Source organism: Buceros rhinoceros, unplaced genomic scaffold, assembly GCF_000710305.1.
Source record: "Buceros rhinoceros silvestris isolate BGI_N320 unplaced genomic scaffold, ASM71030v1 scaffold6172, whole genome shotgun sequence".
Classification (NCBI taxonomy): Eukaryota; Metazoa; Chordata; class Aves; order Bucerotiformes; family Bucerotidae; genus Buceros; species Buceros rhinoceros.
Genome location: NW_010400554.1, coordinates 41,413 through 62,319, shown reverse-complemented (window position 1 = coordinate 62,319; position 20,907 = coordinate 41,413). Strand labels below are relative to the sequence as shown.

The 20,907-nt window shown below is 39.6% G+C and overlaps 1 protein-coding gene across 2 annotated transcripts in view; it reads right to left on the bottom strand.

The window, feature by feature from the left end:
* Positions 1-9,749: 9,749 nt before the first annotated feature.
* The window catches only part of SYT14 (synaptotagmin XIV), a 51,737-nt gene continuing 40,579 nt past the window's right edge, over positions 9,750-20,907 (bottom strand). The window contains exons 5-7 of one of the 2 annotated variants that reach the window (XM_010131902.1): positions 14,643-14,832; positions 11,671-11,727; positions 9,750-10,528 (exon numbers count right to left, since the gene is read on the bottom strand). In XM_010131902.1, coding sequence (XP_010130204.1) covers positions 10,215-10,528; positions 11,671-11,727; positions 14,643-14,832 — 561 coding nt within the window. In that variant the 3' untranslated portion in view covers positions 9,750-10,214. The remainder of the gene's footprint in view (positions 10,529-11,670; positions 11,728-14,642; positions 14,833-20,907) is intronic. The other variant, XM_010131903.1, reaches the window with a different exon arrangement.

Here is a 20,907-nt window from a genome sequence, read left to right as displayed (position 1 = left end):
TGTTCACAAACGGTGAACAACTACCGCCACCCAGATAATCTATCTATTTCACTTATTCTGCCATGTTTTCACAGCTTCGTAAATCCTCACCTTTTAAACAAATACTTAATAATTCATATCAACACCTTTTAATAGATCTCGTATAATCTGGAGAAAAACATTTCTGTTTTGTTTTGTTTTTCTGACAGACAAAGGTATCAAAGGTGCTGCCACATCTTCTAAAGAATATGGACACAATTCAAACGCTCCTCTCAAAGTTTCTCAAGTACCAAACATGTACCCATCTCCATATGGAATGACAAGCTATTTTTAAGTGTACAGCCTTTTGAAAATGCCAGCCCTAACAGCAGCAAGTACCATGTTGTCTTATTTGTAGAAGTCCCAGGAATGGCACAGGTGACAAGGATGGGTCCAGATGATCAGGATCACATAGCACAGAAATGCAGCCCTCTCTCCACTTTCATCTGGCGAAAGTCACTGGGCTATGCTCCCTTCATCTGCAGAAATGGGAAGAAATGATAGAAGCTTTTTATAACTACGTCTTTCTACCTTTAGGATAGGAAAAAAGGCTTTAATTGTTGTAACAATTCTTTTTTTCATGTATGCTAATACGTATTACAAAGTACATATATCCAGGCACATCCCAAAGCAGAGCTGCCCTCAGAGCCCAGAAAGCTTTTTTCTAATACGTACCACAAAAATCATTAGAGGATAGTACAGAAGATCTAAGCTGGGTCACCACAAAACTATAATTGTTACTTACGGATAGTATTCTTTCATGTTGAGATCCAACCTCAATTATTTCAGCCTACTTATTCCTCAGGAAGTGGAAGTAAAGCATGCTGGATGAGATCTTTTCTGAGAAATACACGTGGGACAAAGAAGCAGAGAGAATCGCAGATGACTCCAGAAGAAAACTGTATGAAGTCAAAGAGAACGATCACCTGAGTGTGCCTTTATTTGCCAGGATACACATCGTACACAACGTCAGAACGTTACCACACGGGTCAGCTTTAAACTCTCCAAGTAGAAGATTCATGACATCAACAAAGACTGTGAGGAACAGAAAGGGAATCGGGGGAACTCAGGAAATCTGGAAACGGAGCCACCAAGTGTGTAAGGGTTAGGATTCGTCAGCTTGCCAGAATTAACACTCTCCTTCTCTTTAACGCAGACAGCAGTTCAAATGTTTGACCGAGTCTTACAATCTTTTGAACAATTAAGCCTGTTACATTTGTTTAGGATCTTACAAATTCCAAAGGAAAGTGACAACAACTGGTTTCATAAGTGAATTTTCCTTTTTAAGTACTTTCCAGCAATTAAGTTCATGTGTAGGTAAGTGATTGCACGTACAGAACACACTTTGAAATAACCAAAGGATACCCAATTCCAGTCCTCAAGCCGACAAAAATACATTTCACAGAGCAGTCAGTACAAACAGAGAGAGCAAACAAAGTACAAATCCACAGCTGCAAAGCCCCAGCTACACAAAACGACTATTTCAACGCTGTGACAGATCACGGTTTGGAAAGGTACTGTGGTGTGTTTTAATCAAACTCACATGGGATTAAAGTTACCTGTGCTGTACAGGTAGGTGTAACTCAACCCAGCTGGAGGTGTTCTGCCTCCCCCCAAAATCAGAATGGCAGTGGGATGCACATGCTGGAAGTCCAGCTTTTTTTACCAAAGCAGAACTGACAGTAATAAACTGATCTTGCATGCTGGAGAGCCTCAAGATTAACGCAGAGTAGCACAAAAATGATAAAAGTAGGGTTTTTTGCTTGGTAATAATAAAGAAAACAAAACAAGTACCTGACAACACCCAACGGGAGATACTGTAAACATGATGTGACACTTAATTGTAACTCCCCTCTGGGGATTTACAATCTGACGCCCAGATGCAGATCTGCTCACGCACCACCAGAACTCCTGCTTTCACCTGCTGTGGACCGAAATGCCATGAAACTTCTGTCTTCATCTGGGTTGTAATGACAGTATCAAACAAAGTCCTAAATTTTATTAAGCTGCAGAAGCGGTTGCAAACAGTCATTTGCTCTAATTATGTTACTGTCAAATGTAAAAACAAACAAACAAATAAATTAGAGAATTTTAATTACTGCTTATTCAACTTAAAAATGTAGCAGGAAAAAGAAAGCAGCTCAAGGAATTCTGAAAATAGGGGTGAATCCAGTCACCGGCGTTAGTTAGGAGCTCCAAGGTTCTGTACTGAAATGAAAGTATCAAAACAAAACAAGCAAATTCAAGAAAGGAAACGAACCCTGAAAATTTCACCTCTAAAAACTTCAGCAAAAATACCTTTTTTTTTTAAATGCATATAATGAGGAGCGTGGCTGATAACATGACTGCGATATACCCACTTTCTACAATCTTTAATTAATACACAAAAATAATTCTCTGACTTCTGTGTCAAACAGCACTTGCAAATATTCCCACTAAAACTGTGCTTGGTGTCTTAAGTGTTTGAGGCTGTACGTGCACGGCAATTTCAGGAATTTCAAGTCGAAACAGCAGCTGCAAGCTGTGTTATGTTACATTAATTACACAACGCAGGGGTCCCGGTAGGAAACGTACATAGGACGAAGCGTGAGTCTGTTCCTGTAAGACCCGCACACACTAGACTGTTATTCCACAGTCTCAGGACTTCAGACACAGAAAAGCTGAATCTGTTCTCAAAGCTGCACGCCTCAGCTACAGGTATAAAATGGATAGAACGAGCTAATCTGACAGCACTGACTGACTGATATTTTTGCTTGTGATGGGATTTTTATTAAGATGCACGAAGAAACACAGCTCAAACACCCTGCTACTGGTACAGTAACGCACAACCAGTCAGGAAAGAGGTATCTTGAATCCTTAGCTGTGAGTCACAGCCTGTTTAATATTTGTTCAAAGAGATCCCTCACATCATTTCTGCCTTTAAGTAATAGCAAGTCTAAACATTATTTATCCAAAGAATTAGAAACAGCCTTGGTTCTTTGGTTAACACCATGTGACTTACATCAGGCACGGGAATCAATTAAGAATCAACAGTCGTATGAGGAGGTTTCTTAGAAAGGGGGGCGAGGAAGGAAAGGGGAAAACTTCGGATTCAAAGGCAGGCATTGTGTTGAACTAAACTGCCGTTGGAAACCTGCTGTACTAGGAATAATCAGGTTAAGACATCTCTTCGGTTGCAGCAGCATCGCTTTCGCGCCAGAACTTTAGTTTCTCTACATATTTTATACAAAAGAAAGAAGGCACCGAGTGCATCGGTGGCATACAGGCAGTATAAAAGTATGCACAAAAATGCTACATACTGAGTATTTCATACTTTTAAAAAATGCGGTGCGTGCTTTCTCTATGCAACATAACGCTTCACAATTCCAACTCCTTATATCCCAGCGACAGAGTGAATTAAAATGTGAAACACCTTTTACCCATAAGAGCACAATTCACTATTCGTATTCGCTAAGATTAGTTGTTATAGTCACCAGAAAACAAGTTCAAAACTACTGAAGATCAAGGGAGCAATAACCTATAACGCTACTTTTGGGACACAGCCAGCAGCCTTCACTCATGACAGATGTCCCCGCTAAGAACGGAGAGGAGGCTCAGTTTCCCCACTGTTATTCATGTTGATAGTGTCTTTCTCTGAGTCATCCCGGAGAAAAAGATGGAACTGCTTATAGCGAAAGGTACTAAACAACATGAAAGACTCGTGGTTAAACCAGGACCGGAGTAAAAGGCAGCAGGTTCAGGCCCTTAGTCATTACATTAGCACTTTAGAGTGTGTAACAGTGATACAGCTCGCTCACAGAGCATCTCATTTCACATTGTTAAATCATCTTATAGAAAAATAGGTAAGAAAGCTCTGTTAGAAAGTATACATACTACGTAAGGAGAAAGCTCTCCTTAAAAAAGGCGAAGGAAGGGAAAAATTGAATAAAAGGTCTCACTAATTACACTTGGTCATGAAAATCACATTAAAAACAGCTACCATAAATGAATAGTACCAAGCACTAATGAACCTTGTGGTTTACTGGAAAGGACAGCAAACTAGCTGTAGAGTTAAAAAAGATCTTTGCTTTACCTCCTTTTCTGTACATAATCCCCAATACATTCAGCTGCTTAGAAATTTTCTTAAAACGTCATAATAAGCCATTTGCAAAGTTTGCTGTCAAAACGTGCTCCAAGCCCTGCTCCTCGCCTGCACTATGGCTCAGCGGTTACATCTCAAAGCTACCATAACGCTTCTGGCTAATTCTGAAAATGCATTCAAACTCACGATGAACCCAAGTTACAAAGCAATCCACTCCAGACCCTTGGCATGCAGTGAACATCCACAGGCTCTGCAAAAACACGGCAAAAAAATTAACTTGACACAACCGGCGAGACTCCTGTCCTCAGATACGAGAGAAAAAAGGATGACGTGAATGACATCCCTGAATGTCCATGAAGTACCTTCACGGTATTACTGCTTCTGCTCTCCTGAGTAGGGTCCTCAGGCAGATTTTGGAGGCTTTATGCCAGCTTGACCAGATGCTTCCAAGGAAGTGAACAAATTCTTTTTGCTCTAGGCGAGCCTTGCTCGTCTTCTGGACAGAGCTGTTTCCTGGTCTTCATTCTTACAGGAGCAATACCACCCACTTTTCTGACTCCTGACACATTCCTCCGCATAAGGCTCTTACTTCTGTACTCTACCAGCATAAGCCTGCACAGCAAAACCTGACCCAGCAGGTACCAGACCGATTCTCTCATGCAGTCACACCACGTTACGTGTGATCTGATCTCGCTAGCATTAACAGAATTGTGCCACCCTCAGGTAGGCGTAATACGAGCAGATACCTCGGGTGCATAACACTTCTGCAGACTCTGCAGAAAGGAAGAAACCCTGCCTAGACTTAAGGAGGGGCAGTGCTACGTTCTTAAGGCTAAACTAGTCCATGTCACTGTAGGCCAGCAGGTACTCACCCCGGGCAAATAAACACCGTCTACCCGCTTACATCTGTAAAATACACGAGGTTAGAAGCCCACACAGACAGACGCTCCTTTAAACGTACAAACTCCCACAATTCACGTCACCATTTCTCTGAGCAAGACCCCCAAGAGCCACAAGGCTCCAGGAGTGGAATTTGAGTCACAGTCGCTGCCACTGTGTGAAGCCATCTCTTATTTGAATGCTCTTGCTCTCAGATGACATCTCTTCATCAGGCGTTGATTCCCTGACAAGCCCATGCTCCTGTGACTTTCCTCTCAGAAACTACCGTCAGAACAAAGGAGCCTGAAATCCAGCTGCGATACGCTACAAAGTCTGGCAGTTGAGTTAAACAGACCAAAAATACGGAACATTCTTGATGGCTTATTCTAACAGTAAACTGCTGAATGTTTCACTTAGAACGATCAAGATGTTTAGGAATTGCTTTAACATTTCTAATATTAAGTTTTAAAAGTATTTCAGAAGCTGAGAAGAAGAAGAAACAAAAATAAGAGATGATTAAAGAATAAGTTTGTGACAGTATCTGGGTATGTGTTTTTTTTACCTTTGTTCATCGCTGAAATCACGTTGGATCATGTTGCAGGTGCCATGCTGCACCTCTGCTCTAAGCTACTGACCCTGCGGTTCCTCACACTTCCAGGGTCGGGTTGTTGATGCCCACGGGCTCCTCTCATGAACAGCAGGCAGGCACGGCAGTAGGACAGTTAAATGGGTGTTCAGCTGTAACTGAGAATTCAGCTTCAGGAGGAAGTCAGTCTGCCTTACAAGTGACAAGCCATAATATGAAAGTCTGCTTTAAACAGGACAGCTTTTCTTTCCTCCAGAAAAGTGTGATGAATAACTAAAAGGCTCCATACAACTCTCAGTTAAATGAAGGGCTTTTTGCTGCTGGTTTTTAAAAGGATTCCCCTCAAACCTCATTCTCTGATTTTACTGCAAACTTTTTGTCAGAACTTGTATGTGTAAGGGCAATCTGTTTCAATTCCCACATTAGAATGTCTCCTTCAAAGAAACAAAAAACTTTTCCTCTTCTGCTTCGCTATATTGAAATGGATGGTTTGTGTTTCAGAAACCCTAGCGAGCTGGAGAGGTCACAGAAATTTTGCACCGGTACCTTGCTGTAAGAGGTGCAGAGAGCCCTTGACTTCTAAGGTCCAGCAACTGCCACGGACAGCTTCTCAGTGTGCTCAGGCGTTCGCAGGAGCAAGTCGTTAGGCAGAAAAGAGAATAAATCACTAACACAAACACAAACTTCAGACAAGAAAAGAAATTGCTCCAGAAGTGTGAGAAATGGGAAGGTGCTGATGCTGGCACTGCATCTGCCATCAGGAACGGCTGCATGAATTTACAGGTGGAAATATCTGTTACAGTAAATGCCGTAAAACCTTTTTCTCAAATCAAGTAATCTCTTAATCAACAAACAACATTCAGCAGGTAAGAGCACACACATTCATTCCAAGGGCTCACCATAGTCTGAAATCTAATTATTAATGAGGTTAGAGGATTTTAATTGGATGTAGAAATTATGTCATATTTCTCCAGTAGCAGAACTTACGCCTTGCCTCACTTCTGCCTTCGCAGTCAGACCTCGCGGTGTGGTTACAACGTGGACGTCTTAAGTCCTGAGCACAAGGCAGCACCACGGGGACCAAGCGTTGAGTCCTACCAGCACTGCCCTCCTTCCCTGTGCCACCTGGCTGGACAGGGAACCGAAGCACGGCTCTGCCGACTCCTTGCCCCCGCGTACCTGGGAGACAGAGATGTCCTGCAGATGCTGTACAACCTTTCACCTTCACGCTTGTCTGTACCACCCTTCACAGTCTCACACTTACCACACCAACTTTTTCATATTTGTAAGACTTCAAGAAGACTTATGTGAAATGTTCTAAACGCTAAACCAAACAGATCATATGCAGAAAGGATGCGGTATTTTCCAGAACAGAACCTGTAAGAACATCACTGTGTTATAATTCTTTAAGGCTACACTGACAGGAAACAGATTCAATTCAAAAATTGTAATCTCTATGTGGTATATTGGCACACAGAAAAGCAATTAATTTGATAAACTAAAGTACTTACTGTACTTGAACAAAGGTAAACAACAAAGACCTATGAAAAAAAAAGCAGAGACAAGTCTGAGGAAAACACAAATTCCTCTAATTTGTTTCCCATCCTTTGTTCTTTAGAAATTCTGTTCCATGCCTAAGACCTAAATGAAAGCATAAAACACTCTGTGTTTAAGCCCTTATGCAAGGTTTAAATAAACAATATCTAAAGGCAGATTTCAAATACAAAAGTGTAGGTTTGCATAAAGCAGTAAGAAAAACAAAATTACAGGCAAATCGTAAGAATGGGATCTAGGAAGAAAAACCAACATGACAGCTATTGATACTACAACTAATTCATAAAAATCTCAGGGCGAATCCAATTATTGGTGTGACTTGTTTTGCATGGCAAATCCATATTCCAGAGCCTCAAAAATTAAACATTCATTTCCATTCTTTGTACAGTATAAATCCAAGTAAGCCAAACCTCTCTCTGTGAAGTACACACTGGACCTGGCTATCTTGGGAAGAGAGAATCCTCTTCCCAAACGTGCCCAGCACAGACTATGACAAATCGCTGCTGGGTCTACATTAAGGTTACAGTGTGGTAGAAATCCGTGTGGTTAGATGGCAAACTGCAGCAATGCAACCTACAAACAGAAACCCAAGTCACGACAGAGTTTCGTCTAGTTTGGTTCTGTAAGAGGTTATTGGCTGCACCTTCCAAACTGCCTCCTTCATTTGTTCAGTGGTGATGTTAAGTATATTCTCCACTGGAATTAATTTGCTCAGTTCTTGCTGTTTAGTGATGTGTATTATTTTATAAAGCAAATCCTGTACAAAGAGACAACCATCAAGAGACAACTTCCACCTTTAGGAAAGAGCATCCAAATATGCACAATCGGAATGAGTAAAAACACTTCCAGATCCATTGAAAAATTGTTTCTCAACAGCTTCGAAGTCAGTAGTTCTATTATAGGGAAAGCTGACAGGACTGGGAAAATCTGAGCATTTTCCTTATGCATATAAAATTAATGTTGATTTTTTTATTAATTTCTACACTCAACATTACATTTCACAAACTGAGCGACAAAAAGGACTGAAAGAGACAACCTGGATTACTGCAAGACCGGTCCTGTTTAAAGAAAGTTTTTGCATTATTTGTATTTAGTAAATTAAGCTTCTGTAAATGAAGCAGCAGCGCTGCTGCTGAAAAAGAATTTAAAAGGCCTGTAATAATGTTTTAAATCTTTAAGTCCATAAAACCTGAAAGCCTGGCTCTGCAAATAACCCACTCAAAAGGCACCAGATAAACCCAGAAGTGGAGTTACAATATCCTTTAGAAAGGACTTAATGAAATTGTTCAGTAGTGTGAGGATTTCACAGTCCTGTGAAATACCTTTATCACAGCATACTCACTGTCTCAAATCTCACTGTACTTGACTGTGTCTACCCCAAAGCCAGGGTTCTTCAAAGGTATTCTAGAGAAATTCAAGAGAAAAACGTTTGTCTTAATGAGAACACTCTAAGCTACCACTAATTCTCTGAACAAAATGCAAAACCTCGCTCTTCTACCCACCAAGTGCTGCAACAGTCAGTGAGGTTCCATACCGCTATGACGCCACCATATTTTATAATGAAAAAAAAAAAAGCTTGCTTTTCCTATAACAACAGTTAAAAGTAAATGAATCTTAGAACTACAAATATTTGAAGTGGGAAGCTTTTAAAAAATGTTTACTCAATAATCTACAATTTCAGTAATATCAGTTAGATTCAGACAGTAAATTACCGTGATTCCAGTTAAAGTATCTGGGACCAACAGGAATCTCAGAAGCACTGGTATTTCCTGAATTTTGGTCAAAGCCATGAGTGCTTCTCTGATGGGAAACAAACTCTTGCGATACTGCAGCTGCTCAACTGTGTCGTTAGAAAGCTGTTTCCCGACCTGAACACGAGCAAAAGCAAACTTCTATTTTGGGTGTGAAGGTTCATTCAATTGCTGGCAAATCACTAGAAAAATAACTTACTGATGTTCTCTGCTCCAAAAAGAAGGGTAGAAACTCCGGTCTGTTCTCTACTTCCAGCAAACAGCGTAGAGTAATCCCTAATCCAGCTCCGAAGAGACTCAGATACCCGTTTCAACCAAAGCCACAGTATTTCGTGTTCATTCAGAGTAGTCCAACTGCTGCCACTTCCTTCACAGTCTTTCAACCTAAATTCCAACTGCTGACATTTTAAAGAAATCCGTATCAATTTGTTTAATGAAAATATATTTTAGTAAAGTCGTGCTCTGTGAGCTTCCTACATTGGAATACATGAATACAGGAAGTGCTTTCAACAGAAAGTTACAGAGTTTTACAGTATAACCTGTCTAAGGAGATTTGGAAGGGACCAAACTAATGCTCTGGTCTCTTTGGATGAGGCAGAAGTACAGGCAAGAGGGAAAAACCCAATTTACGCCATAGAGAGAGCTCGTTCCTGTCACAGATTGAAGAAACATTAGTTTTATGTCAAAGTTCACCTGATGCCCAAACGCAAGGATTTTTCAAACCAACTGCATATCAAAAAAATGAAAACTTACTTGTTCTCAGCTCCTGGAAAGAAACTCAGTGTAAACCAACTGTATATTTGTATTTGCTATATCACTAAGTGTTCTCCACCAGTGGGTTTTGGTGTTTTTTTTTTTTTTTTTTTTTTTTTTTTTTTTTTTTTTTTTTTTTTTTTTTGCTCTACAGATCATTAACTTTTTCTCAAAGTGCAAATTATTGACCTTTAATCTGAACACAGGCAGGTCAGAAGCTACAGTATTAGAGCAATACAAAAAGTACACAAGGAGGAGCTTACATCGATTTGGAAAACCTTACAGAAAACGTTTCTGAATTGAAAACCACAAAACATACCCAAACAAATACAGCATCAGGTGGATGGGGGAGGGACCCTAACGTTATCTGTGTACAGCAAGGCTTCTCTGACACCGAGGCATGTCTGCCACTAAGTGAGGATCGGACATCAAATCCCGCCACTTTGCACGTTGTGCATTCTTTACGATGGAATGTTGACCTCAGATCTCATTTTTTTACTTCCACAACAACTCTGTTGATTGTGACTGGAGATGATCATCTTCCTGAGAGACCAAACTCCCTTAAAACCGCAACCGCGCTTGGTACCGTCCATTACGACTCCAGTAAAGTATGCCACCTGCATACTTGCTGTCCTTTAGATTCCTTCATTTCAGTCCAGTGATTGAGTTCGTCTTCTCCTGAGCTGTTGAGACCTAAGGAAATCCACCCTATCATCTCTTTTCGTTTCATGCTGCGCTTATTATATACAGACAGTATGAGTGTCACATCGGAAAGCTGGAACAGCGCCACTTGGAACACGAAGGTTTCTTTGTATACCGGATTCGGCTGTCCTCGGCGGATTGAAGTTTTGCATTTGGACATCTCTTGCCCCATCGAGTTCAGCAGTGTTAACTTAACATATGTATCTACAAATCAAATCATATTTTGGAATGTCAGATATTTCCAGACAAAAGTTCTGGAGAATGAGACATTTATAAGGTACAAGGATATGGTGTATACCAGGCTGACTGAACACAGCTTAGTTTAGACACGTGGAAAGATGGCAAGTAAGCAAAATATTACAAACACACTAACAAATTAACTAGCTTCAGTACTATGTAAATGGGTTAAGTTAAAGGTATACCTCATAATCCTCTTCGCATTGACCCCCCCTTACTTGTTCTAAACAAACTTAAATTGCATCAACACTAAGCAAGCTCCAACTAGCCACAACACCGTAAAGCATACCACTGAATTTTCAGAAAAGAAGAATAAATGAAGTGGACTGAAGGCAACTAATGAGGAGAAAAGAAAAATGATGTTGATATGCAATGATGGTATCAGAACAGCCAGGATGAAATGCTTAAGAATAATCTCTGCATGGATGTGGTTCTTGCTTTGGGCTTTTTAATTTTATTTCTTTTAAGGACCAAAATGTAGCAAAGCGCACTCAAAGGTGGAACTTTACAAGATACAAAAACCCTACTAATTCCTGGATTCAGGTAGGAATACATTTAATACGCCTTTAAAGGGAAATATGGGTTTGTATAATTCAAGATGGTTGTTTAAAACACAGCTCGTACAGTGCTCTTAGGAGGGACATTTAAGAAGCTGATGCAAGTAAATGTGCACACGCTGGGTATTAGTATTTGGTATAAACCCTCATTTTTAAAGCTCCATGTTCATTTGACTAGAAGCATGGAGCTGTGCTCCTGCGGAAGGATGCGCATTTCATGAAGTCAACTGATTTTAAGAAATACAAAACTGTATTAAACAGTCTGGTGTTTCATTGCTTATTCCTGACGTATCGATGTTCATAAATAACGTTATTAAAAGTTTGGAGTTTATGTAAAAAGAAACACATCGAATATTTTCACTTTGCGGCTACACCGAAATGCCAACATCCATAATCAGAGATAAATGCAACTTTTGCATTAGAGAGCGCCACGAATAATAAACATATACTTTTATAAACCAATATGGTAGGCAGCCGTGGACAACTTTACTGCTGGCAAGTTTTCTTTTGCATGAAAAAGACAACATCCAATTAGTTTCTACAGGAACTCACCTCGGATTATATAAACCTGTCCACCTATCAAGTGTTTTAGACAACAGAACAGTCCGTCTGACAACAGGGGGTGGAAAGCAGTAAAAGAAATAATGACCAGATGTCAATAGTTGGGTGAGAGAGGATCAAAGGTTAAAGTTAAAGAGGAAACACTATTCACTGGAGTGGAAGAACACAAAACCTTGGCAGCATACATCAGAAAAAAGGATTGAACAAAAGGATTGTTGGGTAAAATTGAATGAAATGAAAATTTTGTGCAGTTTTTGTGTGTAATCTTTTACAAAAATTACACCTCTTACATAATGGGTTATCTTAGCACTACTAGTTGCCGGGTTCTAAAGCACACTCGACATAGAAAGAATCATGCAAACGATTAGGTTATAGAAGACTGGGTAAAAATCACTGTATCCTTTTTATCAAACCTTATGCTTTTTCATGCAAACTCCAGCACATTAAGAAAAACTGCACACAGTCATTATACTTCATATATTAAAAGCAAGAGAAATATAAAATCTGAACTGAAAGCTGGCTTTACTCTTAGCTTTTCCAGTTACAGACACTTGATCGTAACACTTTAGTTCTTGAGTAGTGATGGACTTGGGTATGAGAATGACTCTGATCCGAGCTCTGAAAACAGCCGAGGGATGGGTACCACCAGAAATGCAGCTACGGGTCTCTATTTAACAAGTAAGGATCTCACTGGTTAAAATCTCTGTATTTATGGATTTAATATGCATTTAATGTGCAAAAGTTCGTACCCCGTTTCAACAAAATTTTAAAGAATACCGAGAAGCGTCTTTTTCTCAGATGAAATAGTAACTGTCACACAGAGAAACAAAGATGCATCAGTTTTTATCACCTGCAGGATTTGGCCTATTTGCCTGTACTTGTTTGCCACGTGAGTTACTATATAACATAAAAATCTTTTCTATCATTTCTATTACAGTCGCGAATGAAAACTGACCTGTGCATGTACCTTGCAGCACTTCTCAGGGTTCTGGACCACTGATGGTCCCAACAAACCTGATGACAGCATTTCGCCATGGTCCCTGTGGGCCTTAGATTTCATTTGGTGGAAACGATGGCACGTGTGATGGCATATGTCCACGATGCACCTGACAGGCAGTTAGGAAATGGCAGTGGTATGCACCTGGGTCCAGGCGCTTACAGGAAGGTGCTACCACTGCCGTCTGGGTAGGGGGGAGAAGATTGACATAAACAGCCCACAGGAGAAATTTTGATTCCACAATATTCTGTGCATGGTCTTACCAGACCCAGAAAGTGCATTAGATTCCAGCTTTTTAGAAACAACAGAACTCCAAACCTGTATCTGCCTGAACAGAACTTTTGACAGAAATGTCAAAACTTCCCCCGATCCTTCACGGGGGATGATCAAAAGTAACACACAAGATCTTCCCTCCGAAAAGGCTAGACAAAACATGGTATTACAGCGCTATGTACCATGTTCTATGCCAATTTCTTACAATCTGAAACAGATTTTTGACCCCAGTGACAAACACAACTGTTAGCTCATCGGCCCACAGGGCACATTTTGGATATTAACATACCAGGGAGTGAACACCCCTGTCTTCAAAACCCCCATCTAACGTGCATAATCTAAATATTAAGAAAAACTTGGCTTTCTCTAGAGATACTAGAAAGATAAGCGTAAGCCACCTACTGTTTTTTGCTTTAAGGGAACACTTGGTCCCTTCTCTCCAGGTCTTCTCTCCCATTCATTCCTTCCCCCACCCCAGCGTCCTTGGGCCTTCTTGGCTTTCCCCATCTATTTCGATGCTTTGTCTCCAAATAGCTAACTCCAGGGAAGCTGCCTAATTACATAACAGTATTAGAGATTCTTCTTTGGCCTTCCTTCTCTGGCCCCGTTAACAAAGTCTGGCTCCATCAGTGTGAAAAGTGTAGAGAAAGAAAAGCAGAGTAAGGCTGAGCCAAACGTAACTAATGAGTAAAATAAAAAAAACATGGGTCAAGGAAGAAAGAGGAGAGCATCGGACTCAAGTTGTTCGGCTTACTTCCTAAACTCCGAAGACAAACTGAGATGTGCAAACCACTTACAACATGTCGGCAGCCTGCTACATAATCTACTAGTGCCAGATAATCCACTAACACCATACAAATCTGGGGATTAAGAAACAGAAAGAAGGGCTGAAAGCTGAGCCTCCAGACAAAACCAAGAGGAGCAGGTAACTATGTCTGGCTACAACTAAATCAGACTCATCACCAAAAAAACCCACAACCCACCAACAAAAAATTTCTTAAAAAGTTCACTACTGAACTTTCTGAAGCTGTATCAAAGAATTAGAGACAGTACAAGCATTCTGTGTGTGTGACACTCCATCTGGCTCCGATTTAGAAGTATATAAAGTTCACAGATATTTCAGACAAATGTATTTTTGAACAAATGCTTGAACACGCAGTTCAAGTCCTCCCTGACGGTGAACGTTCCTTCTGCACAGTAAATACGCCAAAGGTTCCCATTTGTTTCTCCGCTGTCTTCGCTCCATTCCCAAGTTTCATACATCACTACCACACACACAGGCACATAAGCCTTTAACGACGGCAGTATCAACCCCTCTAGGAACAGCGATAACTGTTCAGAGTGTTTACATTAATATTAGCTGGCATGTAGTTTCTCTTTAAACACCAACTTTTTATTCTTGGCCTGTGATGTGATGCATTAGCAATTTGGCAATTAATCATTGTGATAAAGGTAATTTATTAGTCAGTCATCATGAAAAATTAAAACTGTCTTGTCAACTTACAATTAATATTTTGAATTTTAGATTTTTGCTATTTCCCAACTGACTAGAAATATAAAACATGAAACAGATTAGTTGATGATTGCTCTATTTCATTTTGATTGGGTAAGACTAAATGATAGGATTGAAGTCCTCGCTACCAAGAGCCCCACCAGTACAGAAGCATTAGGATGGAAAAAGATTTTCACTCACTGGGTGGTCTGTTCGCTGCCAAGTTTTTGAAGTGGCTGCCTTTTATCACTTCTGCTGATAATCTTCCAGTGGTAGCGTTATAAAGGAGGCCGACGAGGATTTCTGGAGCTGAGCCATGTACCAGAGACTGACAAGAGGAGGTACTTCCACTGCAGGACACTTCTGACATGCTCATTTGAGAGTCACAACCCTACGAAACAGATTAAAAGTTCTGTGTATTTTATGGAACGATGTTACTGCGAAGTCGACTTTTAGAATCATGCACAGAAAATTAGGAAAGCAGCTTACTGACAATAACAGAAGTTCCATTCGATCACCCAGTAAGAAATGCACATCCTTAATATATACTCAGTTCGCACATGTTAGAGGTAATGAAGACTAATGCAGTCTGGAGTTAAAATAATTCTTAATTTTGTGTTTCTGTTGCTTCATAATTCAGGATAAATAACAGTAGAAGATGAAGAGCAGCCTTTACAGTCCCTATTTACTTCATTTGCTAATATAAGACCTGTGACATAATTTGTCAGCATCCCGGAGAACATGACACCTTGGATCTTTCACTTTCCCAAACCAGAAAGCACTAGCGGAACTTTGAAGATAATACCATGCAGGCAATTCTTATTCATCCTTTGTAAAGGTTATTCTCTAGACTGAGAATTTATGAGCAGCAGAATAACAGAACACATGCCAACAGCCAAATGCACTCTGTCTAGAATAAATTAACTTACAAGGAATTTAATTGATCCAGGGATACAGAATTGCAGTAGACAATTGTCTTGGGTGGGAAAGGAAGATGCCATCCTAAAGCTCAGCAAGTGATGCTTTAATCTCCACCCTGCAAGCCTCCAGAAAACTCAGATCTCTCACGCATTCTCACCACATCACTTCTTTGATGGGAGCTGCTTATATTAATTTTTTATCATTTTACGCCCTCACTATTGGCCTTAAAAAAAGCAGAAAAAAAGAATCATACTTTCTTTCCACTGCCATGCTAATTTGATCCACAGATTTTTCAAATATGTCTTGACTCATTTGGGAATCTGGCAGCACCCTTTCAAAGAGTCATGATGGTTTTGTAAGGCTGATTCTTCCAGATTCCAAATGTCTCTTTTCCAGCGACAGCTGACATGGGCGCAAGATCAGTCCTAAAACCTAAATAGCACAAGTCCTCACCAAGATAAAAGTTAACTTCAAAAGCGAGTAACTTCACCTGACGTAGAAAGCCCAAGTGCATTTATGGAATCTCAAATTCTAGAAAATAAGACACCTACAAGAAGTTATGAACCTATAAAAATATCCTTCCTATCGATATGTTAACTGGTTCTTCTCAGAGCATTTCCAAGAAGTCTGGCAGAAGGTTCAAGAAGCAACACAGATCTTCATTACTCACTGTCGACAGCAAATGTATTCTGACTACTAAAGAAGGACCTCAACAAAGGTCCCTGACTTCCACTGCCCAAGCTGCAAATTCTGAACTTTAAATCTCGGTTCTTTCTCCCAAAGTCCTTTACTCAGTTTCAAGAATAACTTTCAAATGGGTTGCAAACTGTAAATACACTGCACACCTGAAAGCCTCAGCCTCCCACAACTGCAGCTATTACCTGAGTTTTCTGGTTTTTCAAAATTGTAACACATTGTTCCTATGGTGCTTATTCATCTTCTTTGGTTTTGCTGGGCCAGCCAACCCAACACTGTTCAAAGTTCAGGTCTCAAATTTAATTGTGACTATGCTGCAAGTCCACAAAAAAGACATCACACAAAGCAAGCAGCTGGGTATGCCTGACTCCCCTCCGCAGTCCTCACAGGACCTTGACATCTCTACTGGGAGAAGGTGATGATAGTACCTTTTCCTAATTGCGACTTACTGGTATAGTTTACCGATGTTCTAACGGGGACGCGGTCTAAATCAGTTTATGACAGAGTTAAAGTCATGACGATGGTATCAGAATAACGTTTAGAATGCTAGAAACAGTAAATAGTAAATGAGTGATGACTGAGTGGGAATGCGCCCAGTAGTGCCTTGAAGGGGAAGACAAGTCGCTTCTGCGTGATCTAATAGAGAAGGGGGAAACAACGGAAAAATGAAACAAGGGTGACATTACAAAGTTACAGAAGGATGTGCTAGAAAAATAATTAATTTTACAGCAGATTCCTGGGTGGATGAGAGAAGGACAAGACTGCATTTGTCATGGCCAGAGCAAAGGATGTCACCAGCTCAATGGTGAATTTCTGCGTCTCCGGTAAGGGAGAAAACAGAGAATTTGGGGGCAAGTAGATAAGAGACATGAGAAAAAGGAGAAGGTGAGGTTGTATTTTGTCAGTTTTCCTTGGAAAGAAAAAAGAAAGATTGTATAAAAAAGAGATTAAGAAACAGGGAAGATAAAGAGACAGCTGAGATCAACAGGGCTCGGATCAACAACTGAAGACAGACTTTTCATTGCAGGACAGCGTTAGAATTAGGGATAGCGATTAGATTATTAGATGCCTTCTCAAAAGGATTTTCTCCAGCACGGGGTTTATTGTTCACATGGTGGAAATCCATTCACTGTTTTAAGTAAGCTACTCCACGGTAATCACATCTGCTACGTCTGTAAGCTGTACTAGAACTGAAAGGAACAGTTTTCAAGTCCCTGTTGAGAGGTATTTTTCTGCTTGCACAGTCGAAATTCAAGCAGGGTGCTAACAAACTCATCAAGAAAAAAGCAAGACAAGATGTTACATTTTTACCTGCTCAAAATATAAGCTTCATATCACGTGAGATACTGTGAGATATTAACACTGAAGTTGCTAATTGGTACAGCATGAGTATAAACTGAGCCACCACGAAGCTTTCATCTCATGACAACATCGCAGTGCTGCCAGATGCTTTTCATCTCCATCCAGATCTGCATCCAATCTGTCTGAAGGCCACTTTGATACTACAGCTTCGTTGTGGGAAACATAATATTTAGGCCAAAAGTTACTACTTGTTCGAAATAATCTGTCTACGTAGGTTTATTTTTATACCTCTTCTCTCTCTTCCTCTGCAAACACTGTATGTGTTTTAAAGAGCAGGGAGAAAAAGGACTGAATTTCCATATTAGCAAAAGCCTTTTGAGGTCAGTGAAGCACCGGAATAGCCTAGGAAGAACTGCTGTAAAATCTTAAAAGGCAGATTTTTGAGAACTTGAATGAACTGTCAAGGTATCGATGATCTAGCCACAGTGTAAGTAGCTGTCTCTTGAGGTTGAGGTTGTCTCCAGGATATTAATGCTAAATCTCTAACCTGTTTTTCTGTAATTTAACCATAACAAAAATATATTATTAACAGTAAAATCAAGCAAAAATAATTAGATAAAGTCTACTTCTAATATTTGGTTCAAAGTTCTGTCTTACTACAGTATATTACAAATTTTCAGCTGTTCAACTTTATAACACAGAGCTCTGCGCAAAGGACCGGAAGTTTTCCCATGTACACCACAGGACAGTGCTTTATTACAAAGTTAGGTGGACTTTATTTCATCAACACTTAGAAGAATCTCTGCTTTTCACCGGGTTATAAGACCAGTATGTGTTATATTCTACACAAAATTAATTACTATTTCACCAAACTCTTACTCTTGGTGACTTCTTTGCAAATATTATCTAGAGAACAGAAATAACTTTTTAATAAATACATAGGAAAACCATCCCCATTAAGCAATATTCGTATTTCACATGTTCCTACTGTACAGAAGTGAGCAATCAAAAAAGAGGACACTTTTTTCCCCCCTTGTGTCAATGGAAGTGAACACACACGATGCGTCACGTCAGACCTGAACCACCACGTAGTATTGTCAATAATCTTTTTCTGTGCTTTCTTACAACATGGAGAATCCTCTATTTGCAACAATGATGATCTATGTAAAATGTATTTATTTGTCTTCCTTCACCACAATTCCATGCAAACGGGCTATTCTTTACATATTCATCTCCTACTGTTATTTTTCTATACCCTGAAGTTCTGCTTATAAATTCCGCTCTTAAGCCAAGTGGAGTTAATCACAGGGAATGACGTGGTCATGCTCTGAGGGCACTTGAAGTTCGTTTTCTCAATGCACAGGTTAAAATCATGCCTCTCTAGGCTTACGAAACAGGAGCATCTGATTCTCTTGGCTTTTCAAAACATATACAAGAAAGATGAAACGTCGCTGACAATCCTTCAGCAACAAAAACCTGATTCACAGCATGTTACTTGTCAAAATGTCTCTCTCAAATTTTAAATGTTAATGTTACACCACTAATCTCTTAAGGAAGTTTTTTTGGACATTACTTTTTTCTACTTCTGTATCGCTATAACTGAGAGGAAATTTGAATCCTAGTAGGCAAAAAAGGGAATTGAATCCAGGTCTCCAACATTTTATTCATCTCTCTTAATCACCAGCCCAGTGCTGAACCCTGAAGCTACCGCTCCACTCAGAGGCAAAAGCTTGCTGAGGTGACGAGAGCACCCAGGCACCAGCAGGCTCCAGACCAGCTCTTAGCCTGGAGCCCATCCCCTGCTTCTGCTCTGAGAGCCAGAGAGGAGGCGAAAACGGAACCCAGAGGCTCCACTTCCCTCATTAGTGGCTTAAGCACTAGATTCTTTACAAAAACATGTTTCAGAGCTAAAATCCTTTTGAAAATATATCAAGATCATTGCTGGGGAAAATAACTTAAACCACCTGAAGAAAACAGAGGGCTGTAAAATAATGAGGAATGTCAAAGAATGGAGCTTTAAAATTTTGAATTCTGGCATCTAAATCCCCCTTGTGTGCTCTGCTGGACACGTGGAAGGTTTTGTGGAGATGTGTGCCTCAGTTCCCCATCACTGCTGCTTCTGCTTGCCCTAGCTCATGGAAGAACTGTGAGGATCGATGCACTTGCAGAAAGAAAGTCCTCTCAAATACCATCCTCATAGCAGGACAGTTCTGTAAACGGAATTGATACTCTTTCTGCACACTAGTACCTGCAGGAAGTACAGGTAGGTTCTACAGGTTCTACAGGTAGAACACAAGTGTTACGTGATAGTCGAAACAACATTAGATGTTTGAAATAATAAATTATTATTAATAATAATAAAATTTAGCAAAGATATTGCAAAATAAGAATTAAATGAAGAATCAAGTTCCAAAAAAGGCCGCCTTTTTTTTTTCAGAAGTTTCTTTCTGTATTTTGTTTTTAAAGAAAACCAACACTTTTGAACCAGTGGGGAGCCACCTATCTTCACAACATGTTAGGGAGGAAATTCCAACTCCTACGGTAGCTGTCTGTCCTGTACAGTCAAATTAAGAGAACGTATAGTTAGCTGTATTTTGCTTTAAATTAATAACCTGAACTTGCGAACATTGAAACATATAGTTTTAGGCATCTCACAGATTCAAGTTTAGGAAAGCATTGTTATTTATGACAGGTAATTATTTGGGTTTTTGCTGCAGAGCTTCCTTTAAGCACATTCCAGTTAAGTACAATGTCCATTTTTATGCATGTACTTCGCAATCTACAGTATTAATATATGTCAGCTTAAATCACAAACATGAAAGTAAATATTCTATTTCCATTATACAACTTGATTTTAGGAAAAAAAATATATTTATCTGGGGCAGAATGGCATGCTTTAAAAATTACCAGGATTTCCTATTCACAAATTCCCATTTAAAACTCTCTTCAGCAAATAAATACATTCAACGTTGATGGTATTCACATCAAATATGGAATTGCTTTGATTATTAAACTACTATTAACGTAGTTGAAAACTGGATTATCTGAAGCAATAAAATTCACATTTCTCATCAAAATCTTATGCTCTATCTTGTTTTTTACTCTCAAGAGGAAAAAAAAATTCTGGATGCAGAATTTTACAAAATCATTTTCTCACAGATGAAACACTGGAAAATGGAGATCAAATGAAAAATAACAATTCTTTCACTTACAGTCAGGGGACTAAAACCTTAAAAATTCTATGCACAGCTTTAATTTACCACTAAAATTAATTTACATACTAAAATGTACAGAGCTATAAAAACCTCCACAGACACATTCCGATAGTACACAAATTTCAATTTTAAAGTACTTTAACATTAATTAATCTTAATAAAAATTAAAACCTTTATGAGTTTCCTAGTCAGAATAATACAGTATTCTGAAAATACGGTTCATTTCCAACTTTAGGATACAGTAATTTAGTCATCAAATGGAAATGACAAAATAAAAGGTATATATTCTTAATAATGTCTAAAAATCTAAACAGCCGTGGGAAGGGGAGGGA